The sequence below is a fragment of the Polistes dominula genome, unplaced genomic scaffold (assembly GCF_049000335.1).
Source record: "Polistes dominula isolate Pdom_NZ unplaced genomic scaffold, Pdom_raw_medaka contig_280, whole genome shotgun sequence".
Lineage (NCBI taxonomy): Eukaryota > Metazoa > Arthropoda > Insecta > Hymenoptera > Vespidae > Polistes > Polistes dominula.
Window position 1 is genome coordinate 73,041 of NW_028300993.1, and position 17,562 is coordinate 90,602.

The 17,562-nt window shown below is 31.7% G+C and overlaps 2 protein-coding genes across 2 annotated transcripts; one reads left to right on the forward strand and one right to left on the reverse strand.

The window, feature by feature from the left end:
• Nucleotides 1-637: 637 nt before the first annotated feature.
• Nucleotides 638-7,265, reverse strand: LOC149032287 (uncharacterized). Its single transcript, XM_089173385.1, has 2 exons — nt 7,219-7,265; nt 638-6,714 (listed from the first exon to the last, which is right to left on the reverse strand). The coding sequence occupies exon 2, from the start codon at nt 5,318-5,320 to the stop codon at nt 3,872-3,874; it is 1,449 nt and encodes a 482-aa protein (XP_089029511.1). The 5' UTR covers nt 5,321-6,714; nt 7,219-7,265; the 3' UTR covers nt 638-3,871.
• A 652-nt stretch (nt 7,266-7,917) lies between these two features.
• Nucleotides 7,918-9,075, forward strand: LOC149032288 (uncharacterized). The gene is made up of 5 exons (XM_089173384.1): nt 7,918-8,041; nt 8,152-8,254; nt 8,334-8,449; nt 8,524-8,641; nt 8,776-9,075. The coding sequence occupies exons 1-5, from the start codon at nt 7,994-7,996 to the stop codon at nt 8,832-8,834; spliced, it is 444 nt and encodes a 147-aa protein (XP_089029510.1). The 5' UTR covers nt 7,918-7,993; the 3' UTR covers nt 8,835-9,075.
• The last annotated feature ends 8,487 nt before the right edge of the window (nt 9,076-17,562 follow it).

Below are 17,562 nucleotides of genomic sequence, written 5' to 3' on the forward strand. Positions count from 1 at the left end.
AGTCCAGCGGTCCAGTTTTTTTTCACGAATCTTACATATATTTCACATCGACGGTATTTTCCCACGTGGTAACACCACGTGGTGCACTTTTATTGTTTAATCAAATATCATCCAGTGTTTTTATGCCGCAAGGCTTTTCCATTACGAGCCAATAAAAAAAGGCATTGTTTCTTTGATTGGCTCAATCACGTGTTTTATTTTACACCTTAACCTAACCCTTTATTCTCCACTTCATAGCAGTTACAAATTGCTAGAGGACTCTTAATTGAGGAATTTCGGCCATAACATTTATTTATTATAATATTTGCGAAATAAAGAATTTAATACTAATTTTTCAATAAATTAGAAAAGATTTTAAACAGAAGAAACTGGACAGGCGCGTAACACAAAAAAATAATCCTTTTTTGCTATTATATTTCCAATAAAAATACAATAATATAACTTATTTTGAGAATATATTTAAAAAAGTTTTTTTCAATTTTAAAAATTATAAAATAAAACAATGGAAATAAGAAATAGATTTAAAAATATTCCAAATTCAAAACCCAATGAAACGATAAAATTACGACCAAAATTGTTCTGTTCTTTTTCAAGCATCTAAAGGTATTAGTTGCAACACCAATAAATACTTATGTGTTTTAATCCATTATAAAGATATCTTTAATTCACAGAAAGACTATCATCTAACTGAGTTAAATAAAAGTATATGTAATATTTACTTAGATTATGTCGGCTTATCTTATCGTCGACAAACATTTTACAATTCCTATTTCTATCTATAACTATCGCATTCACCATTCCATTTTTATTGTTTGATTTTGGAAAAGTGTAGTCGTTATCTTCTATTCTACTCAGAGATCATACCAGTGCCCTTTGCTATATATGGTTATAATATTATATAAAATAAATCCTACAATTTTCTTACTCTTGCTACTGTGCATTCGTATTATTCTCTGAAAAATTAGTTTTGGGAAGGTTTTACTTCTAACACGTGTGATCTGTACACATGATTTTTTTTAATCGTTTTCGTGAGATCACAAATATCTTTTTGTTTTTTTTTTCTTATTTTTTGTAGTATTTCTTGGTCTTTATTGTTTATGAATTTTTTGTTCCATCATTCAATTCTTCGGTTTTTTATTTTATTCTTCATTTTTTACATTTTCCTATATAGCTCGTAGTATCGTCATGGATGTTTTTCATCCTTTTTGATGATTATTTGCTAGTTATGGAAGCAGGTTTATCTTTACTGAGGGTAGGTTGCTATCCTTGCCCTAAAAGTTTCTCCTTTGTCTGGACTTGTAACAAGCTTGGTATTAACTAAGTATCTGTGTGCATTTACAAGGCAGAATATATAAAACGTCTAAACACTTTTAAAATAGAAAGATAATTGAGTTAAAAGAAAATTAGCTACTAAAAAACAATATTCTTTTCATATAACCTATATTAGCAGGTTAAACGCAGTAGTATATAGAAACAAAGTAAACGATATTCTCAACGTATTGCTTCAGCGACGATCAATATAAACTAAGAACAAACGAAATGTAGCCTAATAAAAGAAGCATAGAAGCGTTAGATTTGCGCACTAATAATAATTAATACGCAATCCTCTATTTGCATGGCAAGGGCCGCATATCGTCGTGTGCGCTATCACACCTATTATCAATAAATAGTTCAAGGTTCAAGAACTATATGCAAAACTTATCTGTTAAAAGAAATAACTATATTTTGGTTATTATATATAAATTAAAACATATTCTTTCAAAATTAAATTCGTATTTTCTATTTTATTTATATATAATAAATAAATAAAAATGATTTAATACTTCTTGACATAATTATCTATATTTGAATGAAAAAACACTGATAGTAAAATTTTTTGACGTTTCAGAAAATATGCACACATGCAATATATACAAATTTTTCTATTTTAACAGCTAGTCAAAATGTAAGTATACTGCATAATTTGAAAAGAAAACCGTGAATTAGTACACTTATATTCTATACTTATAATCAAACTCTAGTCAAATAATTGTTATATACTAATTAAAATAAATGTTGCAAATAAATTTAACCCAAATTATTAGCTTTCTAATCAACATTAAAATTATTAAAATCATTTTATAAAAGTCGCGAAATTCAGTATCTTAATTTTCAGGAGAAAGCATTATTTTTATTTTTTTTACTTAATTTTGCTTTGTATTTTAGATATCAATTCCAGCAATTTTAAAATTATGAATGTACTTAGTTTTATTTTTTTAGTTAGGAGAAATCAGATGAATTATTCTAATTTTGTATAGTATTTAGGGCTGAGAGAATGTAAAATTAGAATAGAAAGTGAATCCGGCTCGAAGGACCACAAAATGTTTGATAGTACGTCTAATAGCTCGGCAATACAAGAGGCGACTGACTCGCGACGCACATAGCGCGATGAGCTCGCTAGCCCAAGATTCGCGCATTAATACATACATTACACGCACCAAGTAGTCCGCGACAATACCGCGGATGACGCAACTCAGACACACCTGACTGACGAACGCACTGTAGTGACAATACCACTACAGACACACTAACACTTGTTATAAAGCCCAAAAGGGGGGTCTCTTAACAATATATGTCAATCCTGAACATACTCCCCCGGTTGATGCATCAGCGGAGCGTCGGGTGCATCAATGTAAAACAAAATGAAAAGTCAGAATTCTAATGTTTCATCTTACATTAGTTAGAAAACAAAAAAAGAACAGTATCATTAAATATGATATCTTTGAACTTAAATCATCATGAATTTTTAAAGTGCTATCATTACAAATAAAATAAGGAAAATTAACTTATTAAATTGACAAAAAAAAACTGAAAGATTATTTAATCTTGACATAAGACGATTTTCCTTTTCTTAGGTAAACATTTTACAATAATTGGTTTACTAAATTTTTACTTAATATTAATGTCAGACTCACGTTTCAACGCATCATCAAAATTATTAATTAAATCATCATTATGCAAAAGCAATACTAACTTTGTAATTGGTCTATCTAATTCTGTAGTTGCCGTTTTCACTCTCACAACTCGCACAAGTCCATCCGTAACTGTCCATACCTTTATGATGCGACCTAATGGCCTTTTCAAAATTTCCAATATATGGCATAGGCTTATTACAAACACCATCTACACAATTCATGTCGCAACATGGAGTATAAATTCCATTTTTACACTGTTGCTGTAAAATTTTTCTTGATTAACGTCGACAATTTGCATTTGTTACAGCCACGGTTAGGAATAAAAATTCCTCGTGGAAGAAACTTATATATGGCATTAAAAAGGATAATCGTTGTAAAATCATTTTCATCGTTTCATAATCTTGTAGTATTGTAAATACCACATATTGTATGAAAGCAATTCCAATAGGTGTAATACTTAAAATAGTTATTACAGTACTTCTAGATTTGTTAAAGAAACTAAATATGTATGATATAAATATAAAGTTGAAACCAACGATTACTAGCAATAATATTGTTAATAATATTTCTGTTTGACGATATAAACGTATGTCTAATATAAAATCCCTTATGCAAAATCCTAGTGTAATAAATAATGAGGATATTAAGCAAATTAGAAAATCGAAAAGAAACATGGTGAGCCAATACGACACAGACGTAACTCCAGTCATTCGTTGTAACTGATTAACTTTATTAGAAGATTCTTGTAACGAATGAATAACAAATAGTGCTAAATTGAGAAATAAAACGGAACAAATTGTTGAAACTCGTGAAAGTGGTTCCATTTCATACGAAGAAATTGAATTGAGTAATTGTTGTTTAGATATTTCGATGGAATATTTGTTGTCCCCAGTTATATTACGAAGGATGATATTTGACTAAATATTCATAGTCAGGGGTAAACTGTGCATCATCGTTCCAGAATATAAACCATTGACAGTTATCTCTGAAGTATTCGTGCTATTAAATTCAGCAGATACAACTACATGATTATGATAATCTGCTATATTCTTTCTACCGAATGCACTAGCATCACCAATGAGTGCCAATCCAAGACAAACACGTCTCTTTTGACAACCAGACAATTTGGTGGGAAGACAATTTCGTTTTTCACTTAATTTTAATTTAGCAAGCAAATTCTCAACATTGCGTTGGATTTCATCTCGTGATTTATATTTATATTTTAACAACCTGAAGCATACTATCTTTTGGAACACATTTAAATCTGGAAAAATAATATTTTCTTGAGGATTTTCCCGCCAAAGTATGGATTGATATGGTCTATCTGAAAGCTGAATTAAAATTTGTCGGAACATCTTTTGAATATCAGCAATAAAGACGAATCTATAGTTTCTCCATTTTAAAATTAAATCGAAAATGTTGGGCAGCAGATTCTGTCCTGCATGTAAAACAGCGTTGAGAGATGTGTTTTTGCCAACAGTGGCTGAGCCATTAAAGACTACCCGAAGCTTTGTGGTAGTACTGGCTTCCTTTATAACCCCATGATGTGGTAAGTACCAACGGGGTACTGAAATATCTGAAATAACTAAACTCATATGATTGAGGTCAAGGTACTCTTTCAAAAATGAGCTATAAGGAGATTTCAATTTTACATTTGAATTGAAACGAGTTTCCATTCTAAGTAACATATTTTTAGCTAATTGATAGCTTTTCTGCGACTCGGCATGTAGTGAATCAGTTGAAACTTTAAAAGGTAATTTAACACTGAATCTGCCAGAGTCTGTAATAAGATGAGTGTCTTTAAAGATCTTTTCACACTCCTTTTCCTCATTAGTTAAGTATTCTGAAGGATTTTGAATTTCCTCTACTTCCCAAAACTGTTTTACTAATTCGTTAAGTGGTACTACTTCAGTAACATGAAGACTTGTTACAGTACCTGTCTTGTTATTATCTCTAAAGTTAGACCACTCTTCATATTTGCCAGAGAAGGTGGGTATTTCTATTGTAGGTAAACTTTGAAAGCTAACAGAATTATTACTATTAAAAGATTGGTTGTGGTGGCTTTCACCGACAAATGTATTTAAAGGGGTTAAAAATTCATTAAACTCACCTAAATTATTATAATAATTCTCTTCTACATTATCAAAGAGGTCATGTTTAAAGTAATCGTGACTAACAGATACATCCTTTAATTCTAATATTTCATTGTGATTTAACTTGAACTGTTTAAATCTTTCATTCATTTGCTGTAATCTTGCCCTACCATGACCAGCTAGCATTTTAGGCTGGCCTAATTTTTTAAAATTGGAAAAGGCATTTGCAATCTGATTTTGCAATCTTTTCTGATTGGAGTACAATACTTCCATTTTTTCTTATTTTGATTACTACCTTGAATTAATAAGTGAATTAGTGAATGAATACCTTGAATTAATAATTGAAATAGTGATTATTTGAATTGATTCACTATAGAGTAATATGTCCTACAAGTATACTACAAGAGGACTGTATAGTCGCCTAATAACAATAAGAGACTTCAAAAGTATAGTTAATGGTTTCAAAATGAGAAACGCTTAATTAAATGATGAATTTTCTACTAGTGCAATACTAGAGATATATCCTAACCACAACAGGGTAATAGGTTACTAAATGGTACCGTTACCGACTAACATGTACGGTTGTGAGAGTGCAACAGTGTATACAATCTTTATACACTTAATTCAATTTTATATCTAAAGTAGTATATATATATATATAAATTTTCTCAAATTACCAATATGTAAATTAATAATAAGAATGTATGATTATAATTAATATAATGTGATTATCAAAGATTATAGATGAAAGTTGAGTCTGTATATGGTTGACCCTTAGCTTGGTCTCGCTTAATGCTCACACGATTGATGTAAACAAATATTATATCAAAAAGAAATTATTAGCTCTAACGAATATTATTCAAAATTACTTGTAAAAATATTAGAAATATTTAATTTAAACAATTTAATAATTAATAAATTTAAATTTAAATTTGTGTGCACTTACGATTTAAAATATTATTTGTAAATATATTATTTTATTAAATTATTATTTGTAAAGAAATTTTACTTTGTTGGTTTCAAGTATAGAATTATTTTCGTTAGCTAAATGAACAGTTTATCATCAAAGGTGTATAGCATTATTCTAAATATAAGATGTATACAGAAAGTTGCTTCATGTAGCAGAACGCAAACGAGTAAACAAACCCAATACGACATTCAATATTATCAGTTAAATTTTTTCCATATTACTTTTGGTTATAATATCTATTTTCAAGAGGAAAATAAAAGCTTATTTATAAACTATGTAACCTTTGACTAAAGGAAATAATATTTCATTTCGCAATCCAAATGAAAATAACCTGGCATATTGAGCTAATGCTAACATACAATTTATTTTGGAAAATAATATTCTCTCTCGGAAGAGAATGTTCGCGTGACTTTTAGTTTTTACTCACTGATATTCTCTTGCTTCGTTAGATCTAACAAGGAATGAGTCATTGAAGGCCAAAGTTGTTTACCTCGCGAAATGCCGCGCTGTTCGAAGTCTTTGTCGTACGGCTACTGCTCATGCTGACCTTGATGCTTAAAACTCTCGGCAGCCTGCGTCCTTTTAATGTCCAACCTTCCGAAATGCTGCGATGTTCGAAGTCTTTGTCGTACTGTTACTGCTTGAGTTGACCCTGATGCTTGAAACTCTCGGCTGCCTGCGTCTTTTTAATGTCTAACTAAAATTTACATGACGCATTGGAATTTTAGTATGGTATAATTTTACAATGCTTTTTTAATGAGATGATTCGAGATGCGCGGACGCAACTCTCGATAAATGATGAGTGATGACTTGCTCACGTAAGACGTGAGACTTACAAACAGATCTCTATTTAATGAGAGAAATTTGAGAAATGAATTAGTATGTCAAATAAAAATTTGACAAAATTAATGAGTGCTCTAAACCACTCAGCACACTGACAAAACACAGGTGCTTTTACTGAAATCTTGTGGGAGAACTCCCTGAGTCGCCTCGTGCCAATATTTAAACTTTACACAATCACTTGTAATGGCAATATTTGAACAAAGAAAGTTAACAAAAGTTAGTGCGAAAAATGTAAAAGTAAAATAAAAGTGTATCCGGCTCGAAGGACCAAAAATGTATATTATTTAGGGCTGAGAGAATGTAAAATTAGAATAGAAAGTGAATCCGGCTCGAAGGACCACAAAATGTTTGATAGTACGTCTAATAGCTCGGCAATACAAGAGGCGACTGACTCGCGACGCACATAGCGCGATGAGCTCGCTAGCCCAAGATTCGCGCATTAATACATACATTACACGCACCAAGTAGTCCGCGACAATACCGCGGATGACGCAACACAGACACACCTGACTAACGAACGCACTGTAGTGACAATACCACTACAGACACACTCACACTTGTTACAAAGCCCAAAAGGGGGGTCTCTTAACAATATATGTCAATCCTGAACAAATTTTATTTTTTATAAATTAGTTATATTTGTTGAAAATGATTATTTTGTAAATTTTATCTTTCTGTTTAAGATTTATTTATATAAAACAAAAAAAGTATAAACTTTGATCAATTTTTTTTTTAAAGTAATTTTTATAAAATATTTTTGTTTTTGCACAGATTAACTTTAACGACCTTTTATTTTCGCACATTTATTCGTTGTATGCGCTTAGAAAAACTACAAAATTTCTCTTTCTCAAGATGTTTTTCAAATAGTTTACTAATATTTCTTAAAACTTATAAGCTCACAAATATCTATCAACAAAACAACGTGCTTTCTTGATCTTTTTAATATGTCATAATGTAAAGTTTTTAATATCACTTTAGAGTCTTATGTTACGACCTTTGACTGTTTGCGTATCTATAGGGAGTATATAAGCTTAGAATACGTTAGTAAAGCATCATTAACTAGTAAAACATTAATCAAAGCATATGCATATTATTTTATACCAAAACGTATTGTTAAAATACTGTTTGATATCATGAAGAGTATCCTGTTCTGTGCTTTTTTTCTAATATTTGCTTATGCAGTAAATATATATATATATATATATATATATATATATATATATATATATATATAATTCAAAATTAATCAATGATGTTTTGAACTAAATGTACTTTAAAAGACATTTTTCAGCAAGCAGCTATTCCAGATGATAGAGTCTCAGCAATGGCAATGGATATATGTTCATCAAGAAAGGATTTCCAATTATGTTTAAATAAAGGACGCGTAGATTTTGGTAAGAGAAATGTTGTGTATTAATAATTGTTTTTTTTTTTATGAAATCAAAAGACTTTTTAATATTTGAATTAAATTAGAAACCTTTCTGGAACTAAATGAAGCAGCTTTCGATGAAGATACGATTAACTATCCGCCAGAAATGGTAAAAAAAATAAGAACTGTCACAGCGTGCATATTTAAAATACATGGCGTGGTAAATATTGTAATATAATTACTTAGATATAAATTTATATTATTTTCTATTATACAGATATATTGTAATTACAGTTCCGTGATTCCAAATTTCTTCCAAATGAATTATTTCAATTAATGAATCGACTAAAACGCACAAATGAACCCATTCCTCTTCCAATTGTTACTACGATTCGAAAATGCTCTGAAGCCGGTAATTAATAAATATAATTTATCTATTTCTCTATACACACTTTATGGCATGTAAAATGTAAAACTCGTTGTCTATTCATTTATTTGACAATTTTATAGACAATATGTAACTTGATAAAATTTTATTTCTTTTAGGCAACAGTACCGATAAAGAAGCTGTTGTTGCGTTTAATTTCATGATTTGTATTTGTTAAAAAAGGAATAAGAAAGTAATCCTCAATTTCATCTAACCTTAATGTAATATTCAAATATGCGCGCTCAAAGAACAATAGTTACTAAAAGGTAAGACAAAAGAGGGATAGGAAGTATATCGGAAAATAGTTACTAGACAGTTGAAGAAGATCACTTAAGAAGCGCGGACGTATTATAAGAAAGGTTCTATTATAAAATTTAAGTGTTATACAATCTTTAATATTAAAATAAAGTAAGACTGAAGCTTTGCATTTAATATAATATAATATAAAACATTGCCGAACCCGCTGCAATTTTCCTTAATTCAAAAGGAAAAATTAACAGGTTATGGGCCCAGAGCACGTGTTCGGCAATTGAAACGACCGCGTGTAAAATAAAATAAAATAAAATAAAATAAAACTAAGTGTGCAAGAAAATATACATGAATATCAAGAGAGAAATGATGGCTAGTGAAAACAATATAACTGGAACAATGGATAATATTGAGAAATTGCGAGATGCAAATGGATATAACATGTGGAAATTCCAAATGACGATCTTTCTAGAAGCAGCTGATCTGCACAATCAAATAAATGATGAAACACCAATAGAAGAACGCAATGAAGTTTGGAGGAGAAAAGATGCGAAAGCAAAAGGATTTATTGTAAGTACGATAGATAATACCCTTAAAATTCATCTAATAACATGTGATTCAGCATATGCCATGTGGCACAAATTAAAAGGAATCTTTGAAAGAGACACTGCACAGCAAAAATGCTCTGCAATGCAAGAATTTTTTGAATATAAAATGAAAAGAGACCACAATGTGGCAACACACATTGCTGAATTAAATAATATAGCATATAAAATAAAATCTCTTGGAGGAAATATCGATAATAGCATGTTGATATCCAAAATATTAACGACATTACCAGAAAAGTACAGGTACTTCATCAGTGCATGGGAATCAACACCAGCAGATAATCGAACCCTCACAAACTTGACGGCTCGTCTTTTAGCTGAAGAAGCAAGGGACCATGTAGCTGAAGAGGAAGAGATAGCAATGAAAGTTGAAACAAGAGAATGTTTCAAGTGTCACAAAAGAGGACACATTGCAGCAAACTGTAAGAAAAGTGGAAAAGACACTATGTATTGTTACAACTGCAAGAGAAATAATCATAACACCAGGAATTGCAGAAAAGGATCAACTGCAGCATGTAAAATTTGTAAGAAAACTAATCATACTGAAAATAGTTGTTTTTTTAGAAAGCGATTAAATGAATATGAACCAGGAACAAGTAGTGGAAAGGTGGCATTTATGGCAGGTATGGAAGAGTCCAAGGAAGAATGGATAGTCGACTCGGGAGCCTCGGTACACATGACAAACCAGAAGGATCATCTGACAAAGTCAAAGTCAGTAGATACTAAGATCAACATAGCTAGTACCAAAGGCACAATGACAGCACGAGAGCTCGGATCACTAGAAATGGCTAGGTGCAAACTAAAAAATGTTCTCTATGTTCCCGACTTAACACAGAATTTACTTTCAGTGAACGAAATTACTAAAGCTGGAGGAAAGGTAACATTCAATAAAGATAAAGTAGTTATAAGTAAAAATAATAAAATTATATTAGAAGGAAGAAAAAACACAGTTGGATTATATACTATCAATGCAAGAGAAGAAGCTATGCAAACATCACTTAAGATTAATGCAGAACTACTTTGGCACAAAAGACTTGGACACCTGGGTGTAGATAATATGAAAAAACTCCTGGAAATCTCAACTGGAATGGAGATAGACAAGGGGATACTTGGTCAGCTAAGCAATTGTGAAACCTGTATAAAAGCAAATCAGAAAAGGAAACCATTTAACAGTGTAAGAGAAAGAGCAACAAGACCTTTGCAGATAATACACACTGACGTTTGCGGCCCAATAACACCAGTAACATGGGATAAAAAGAGGTATTTCTGCACATTCATTGATGACTATACTAATTTCACAATGGTATTTCTCCTAGCACATAAAAATGAGATGGAAGATAAAATAAAAGAATACATAAAATTAGCAGAAAATAAATGGGAGAAACGGGTAAAAACAATTAGATGTGACAATGGCAAGGAATATGCCAATAATGCAGTAAGGCAATGGTGTAAATATAAAGGAATTAAAATGGACTTTACTCCACCATACACACCTCAACTAAATGGTAAAGCTGAAAGGATGAATAAAACATTAACTGAAAAGGTAAGAGCAATGCTTACAGAAAGTAACACAAATAAAAACCTTTGGGGTGAAGCAGTGCGAGTTGCAGCTTATTTACACAACAGAAGTCCAACCACCATAAATGAGAAAACTGCATATGAGTTGTGGAACTCAAGAAAACCTAACCTCAAAAACTTAAGAATATTCGGTTGTAAAGCATATGTAAAAACTCCAGGACCATTGAAGAAACTGGATGTTAGAAGCAAGGAAATGATATTTGTTGGATATACTGAAAATGGATATCGACTATGGGATCCAGAGAATAGGAAAATAAGAATTTCGCGAGAAGTAACATGCATTGAAGAAAAGATGGTGAACAGCACAATAAGAATAAACTGTAATACAATTGAAAATATTAAGACCAATGAGGAATTTAATGAAAAGAAAGAACAGCATGATGAAAAATGGAAGGGTCCAGAAACAAAAATCTATGAAGAACAATCCGACAGTGAAAAAGAGATGCTGAATGTAGAGGAAGACCAAGAAGGATTGGAACAGATACTAAGAAGATCAAAAAGACCAAGAAAAAGCCCAGAACGATATGGAGAACCCATTGCATATTTAACATACAGTGAGGTTATGAACAGTGATGAAAAGGAAGAATGGAAAAGGGCAATTGAGGATGAAAAGGATTCATTACATAAGAATAATACATGGGACATCGTAGATGAAGAAGAAGCAATGAAGAACCAATGCATTTCCACAAAATGGATATTTACAAAAAAGGAAGACGGGAGACACAAAGCACGTTTGGTTGCAAGAGGATTTGAACAAAAGGACCAACTAGACTACGAGAAACTCTTCTGTCCAGTTGTCAATACCGCAACCTTAAGAGCACTATTTGCATTAGCATGTAAAAACAAATGGAAATATATAAAATTTGATATACGAACAGCATTCCTATATGGAATTATAGAGGAAGACATATTTATAAAACTGCCTGAAGGTTATGGAAAAGAAGAAAAATTTGGAAAATTAAAAAAGGCATTGTATGGACTGAAACAAGCACCAAATTGCTGGAATAAAAAATTTACTGAAACACTAAAGGAACATGGATTTCAACAGCTCATTACTGAAAAATGTATCTTCAAGAGGAAGAACAACACAGCAATTTTGGCAATTCATGTTGATGATGGAATAATGTTCGGAGATAATGAAGATGTTTTAAAAGACATTGTTTCCAGATTAAGAGAAATTTTCGACCTATCAATAATTACTAATCCAAAATCTTTTCTAGGTATACAGATAAAAAACGGTGATGGTAAAATAAAATTGTCTTTAGAACAATATACCAGGAAAATTCTGGATACGTTTAACATGAAGGATGCAAATCCAGTAAACACACCCATACTTGGAAACAGCAATGTGAAAAATGAAGTCCAAGAAGAAAATAAAAATTATCCATACAGAGAGGCCATTGGTAATCTGATGTATCTTACTGCGAAAACAAGACCAGATATATGTTATGCAGTAAATTTTTGTAGCAGATCAATGGAAAAACCCAATGGTAGTAATATAACAAATGTTAAAAGAATTTTTAGATATTTACAGGGTTCTTTGGACTGTGGAATCTCATACACATCGACTGGGAATGACGATATACTGCACTGCTACTGTGATGCAGATTTTGCAGGCGATACTGAAACAAGAAAGAGCACCAGTGGATACGTAATAATGCTGTGTGACGGACCAATCAGCTGGGCGTCTAGAAAACAACCAATAGTAGCACTGTCAACAACAGAGGCTGAGTTTATTGCAGCAGCAGACTGCTGTAAAGAGGTGCTATACTTAAAAAACTTTTTAGAAGAACTCCTAGATAAAACAATTAAAATAATAATGCATGTAGATAATCGAAGTGCAATTCAGTTAATGAAAACAGGTATATTTAATAGAAGATCTAAGCACATAGATGTAAGATATCACTTTCTAAGTGACCACATAAAATTAAATAATGTTACCATAAAACATGTTAGCACCAATAACCAAATAGCTGATATATTAACAAAAGCATTGAATTACAACAAGTTTGAGAGATTTAAAGAATATTTAGTAACAAAATAACATTGTAAAATACAACCAAATTTTTTCCTGCGAGATAGCTATTTAAGAGAACTAAAATTTATTTTTTCTTGTAGTATTGTTAGAGTTAATAATTGATTAGGCATACAAAAGGATTACATATTTGTAAAAAAAAGTATATATATATATAATATAATGTAAGGAGGAAATTGAGGATTAAGAGGAAGTGTTAAAAAAGGAATAAGAAAGTAATCCTCAATTTCATCTAACCTTAATGTAATATTCAAATATGCGCGCTCAAAGAACAATAGTTACTAAAAGGTAAGACAAAAGAGGGATAGGAAGTATATCGGAAAATAGTTACTAGACAGTTGAAGAAGATCACTTAAGAAGCGCGGACGTATTATAAGAAAGGTTCTATTATAAAATTTAAGTGTTATACAATCTTTAATATTAAAATAAAGTAAGACTGAAGCTTTGCATTTAATATAATATAATATAAAACATTGCCGAACCCGCTGCAATTTTCCTTAATTCAAAAGGAAAAATTAACAGTATTAAAAGAGAGATGATAAAGATGCGTGGCAATTAATCTGTATAATATTGTCACTGAATTAAAATAGTGTAATAAAGTAATTTTTACCTAAATATAAATAATGTTCTCTTAATTGTTTTAATAACGTGTGTAAAATACATTGTTATACGATGATGGAAAAAACGTTGTGCAATGGTCAGCGATTATTTATGATGTGGTCGATCAGATACAGATACTTCCGTCCGTTTCCCACTTCTTCCTATTGTCTGTCAAAAAATTCGACCGATACAAAGAACCACCTTTATTGTTTCTTATATTGGCCAGTTTAATCTGCTAACCGCTTGTGTATGCGTGTGTGTGTGTGTGTGTGTGTGTTGTTGTAGTCGACAAAGAGAATATGTATTTTTCTCAACATTCTTCTTTAACGATGCACACACCGATGACTTAATCATTTATCAATCCCCAAATCTCCGCAAAACCCTTAATTTAATATTTCCTAATTGCTTAGTAAACATGCTAGCTATCATTTTTACTGTGGGGCAATACTTGTAATCAATCAGTTTTTTTTCTTTGATATACTTGACGAAATGGTACTTTGTATCAATATGTTTTGTCCGATGATTAAATCTTTTATGATCAAAAGTTTGAAACAGCTTTGATTGTCCTTGTAGATCCAAGTTTTGTTTTGTTGTTTTCCGTCAAAATCCTTAATTAAGCGAGGGATCCACATTTTTTCTTGAGTGTCTTCTTTAACCCTTTCGCTACTACGAGCGACTATAGTCGCTCTCCATGTGATGCCACTCAGGTACTACGGGCGACTATAGTCGCTTTCCATGTGATGCCACTGAGATACTACGAGCGGCTATAGTCGCCCCCACTAAAGATGTCGCGTAATTGTATATATGATAAGCGCCTGCAGTTGCTATGCATAGAGTATCTCACTCTAGACTTGCCGCGTGAGTCTTTCGTTTTGCATCATTTGTTTTTTACGGGCTTCAATAATAAACCAAATGCCTCGATCATCAGTCTTACGACACCGGCTCGAACGGTCTGTGCGGATTACGTTAGTGCTTACAAATCGTAAGAACCCGTGGCAAAAGTGTGTAGTCTGTACTAAAAATGATAAGAGGAGGGAATCGCGATATCAATGTAAGATTTGTGATGTTGGCCTATGCGCAACACCATGTTTTGAAAAATACCACACGTAGTATCATTATTAAAATCAATTCTAATCATACGCTTATATCATGTTGTATAATATTATTATATTGTGTAATATCATTTGATCTCAGTAAATAAAAGTGCGCATGTTAATAAATTATAAATAATCAGCTTTAAAACAAGTTTTTTCGTCGAAAGTACCAGCCAAGAACGCAGGTTACAATAAGGCGTTGATGCGACCGCTGCGATCGGTTGCGTGCACCGTGCACTGTTTCGGTGTAGCGCGCCGTACTGCGGGAGTACCGCGGCGGATATCCGCCCCGTAGCGAAAGGGTTAAGGGGAATGTATTCGGCCTCTGTCGATGATGTTGACAAACATGATTGCTTTTAGCAAGCAAACTGACTGGTGATCAGAAATATTGGAATAAATATCTGCTAAAGAGTTTTTATCAATACGATTTTTTGCCCAGTCCGTATTCGCATATTTGATAAGTTTTGCTGCGACGTCCCCGTTTTCTAAACGTAGCTCGGCGCCTTTTGTTTCGTTCAGGTAGCGGGAGATCCTTTTCACTTCATTTCAATCTTCCATACTAGGCGTCTTGTTGTATTGATTTAAAACAGTTACGCTTGCAGCTATGTCCAGTCGTGTGTTATCGGCAAGTTACAAGGTGTGATCAAAAAGTAATGTAAATTTTTATTCTTATCAAAAAATATTTATTTATTCATTAATATTTATATTTTCCGCTTTAAAGTAATCCCCTTTTAGATACTATTCCCTTGTGCTAACGCTTTTTCTAATCGTCAAAGCACTTCTGATAAGCACTTTTTGGTATAGCTTTGAGCTCATCCAGTGATGCGGTCTTTATTTCCTCAATCGATGCAAAATGCTGTTCTTTCAGCGATATCTTGAGGTTTGGGTACAAAAAAAAGTCGCAGGAGGTCAGATCCGGTGAATACGATTGCTAAAGAATGATTGTGGTTTTATTTTGTCCAAAAATTCTTTTACATGCAACGATGAATGAGCAGGTGCATTATCGTTATGCAATAACCATGACTGGTTTTTCCCATCTTCCGGACGTTTTTTTCGTATTGCTTCACGCAAGCTTCTCTAATAGTAATTCAACGATTTTCCAAAAATTTTTTCTTCACTTTTTTAACGTTCTCATCAGTTGTTGACGTGCTCAGGCGTCCAGTGACGACTGATGTCTTCTCGGCCTTCTCGGAATATTTTGTACCACATATAAAGATTTTTCTGAAATAAAGTAGACTCCCCGTTAAGTAGTGTCAACATTTGAAGTTTATAGAGCACTTGATACTATTTTTCACACCAAATTTGATACAAAATCTTTGACCTATGTATTAGGTGATTCGGAAAGTCGTTTCGTTTTTCTTTTGTAAACATTAAGATAATTTTTGCTTCGAGGTTAAACCTAAACCTTTCAAGTAGTCATAAATAGTTAAATTTGATAAATTTAACCTCTCATCAATCTCATGTGTTACTATTTGTTGGTTTGCATCAAGTAATGCCATTATTGCGTCAACAAAAAACGAAACGACTTTCTGAACCACCTAATATGTTGACAGCAGGAAATTGCCGAGCAAGCAAAACACTTTTAACCTTTAAGCCTCCCACAAACAAACAAATAATGCTATATAACTAAAGCTGTGAACATATATTCGGGACAAGTGTACAGACATGAAATTAGAAGTAAAACCTTATGAAAACTAAGCCTAGAGAGAATGAGACGTATGCATAGTAGCAAGGGTAAGATAATTGTAGGATTTATTTATTGTAATATTGTTACCACATATATGTATTGTTACCAAAGGGCACCGGTATGATCTTAGGATGGGAATACCTGACAAAAACTATCTCTTTCCAAATTGTATCAATAAACATAGAATGCTGAATGTCATAGATAGATAAAAAATTTGTAGAGTGCTTTACGATTGAAAGATACGCTTTCCTAACTTATGTAAATATAATATATCCTGTTTTGTAACTCAGGTAGATGATAGCCTTTTTGTGAATTTGAAATTTCCTTTTCATGGGTAAGCAAACACATAAGTATTTTTTTAGTTACAACTAATACCTTCAGCTGCTTGAAAAAGAACGGAACAATTTTGGTCGTATTTTTTTCATTTCATCGAGTTTTGAATTACAACGATTTTAAAATCTAATTTTAATTTTCTTTGTTTTAATTCACAATTTTTTAAATTTTCTTCAATTTTTTTTCTATATTTAAAAAAAAAGTTATATTACTGTATTTTTATTGGAAATATAATAACAGAAAATATCATTTGTGTTAACAATATTATAATAATATTATAATACTAATAATTTTATACCAGATAAACCCTACAATTATTCTACTCCTGATATTCTGAAAGTGTCTCATTCTCTCTAAGCTTAGTTTTTTGAAGGTCTCACTTCTATCACTTCTAACACGTTTAATCTCTAAACATGATATTTTTTTTGCTTGTTTTTTTCCCAACTGCTGAACTTAGTTCTACATCAATATATATATATAAATATATATATATATATTATAGTCATTTATTGTCGAGTTATAAAATTCATAAACAAAAATGAAATTTTTCTAAAAATCACCAGATTTAAATCTTCAATATCATTCAAATGGATGACTATTAAAAAGTACACAATACAGATTTTTGTAGGAAATTAACTGCTCTAGAAAAATAATGTCTTATGTTTTGGTGATTAAATTAAGCGTTCAAAAGATATTCAGAGACAAAAATCAGTACGCATGAA

Excerpts from the sequence above, each read along its gene's own strand:
- LOC149032287 (XM_089173385.1), bottom strand. The coding sequence starts at position 5,320 with ATGGAAGTATTGTACTCCAATCAGAAAAGATTGCAAAATCAGATTGCA.
- LOC149032288 (XM_089173384.1), top strand. The coding sequence starts at position 7,994 with ATGAAGAGTATCCTGTTCTGTGCTTTTTTTCTAATATTTGCTTATGCA. Across the intron at positions 8,255-8,333 it reads TAAAGGACGCGTAGATTTTG|AAACCTTTCTGGAACTAAAT; the intron begins GTAAGAGAAATG and ends GAATTAAATTAG. Across the intron at positions 8,642-8,775 it reads TCGAAAATGCTCTGAAGCCG|GCAACAGTACCGATAAAGAA; the intron begins GTAATTAATAAA and ends TATTTCTTTTAG.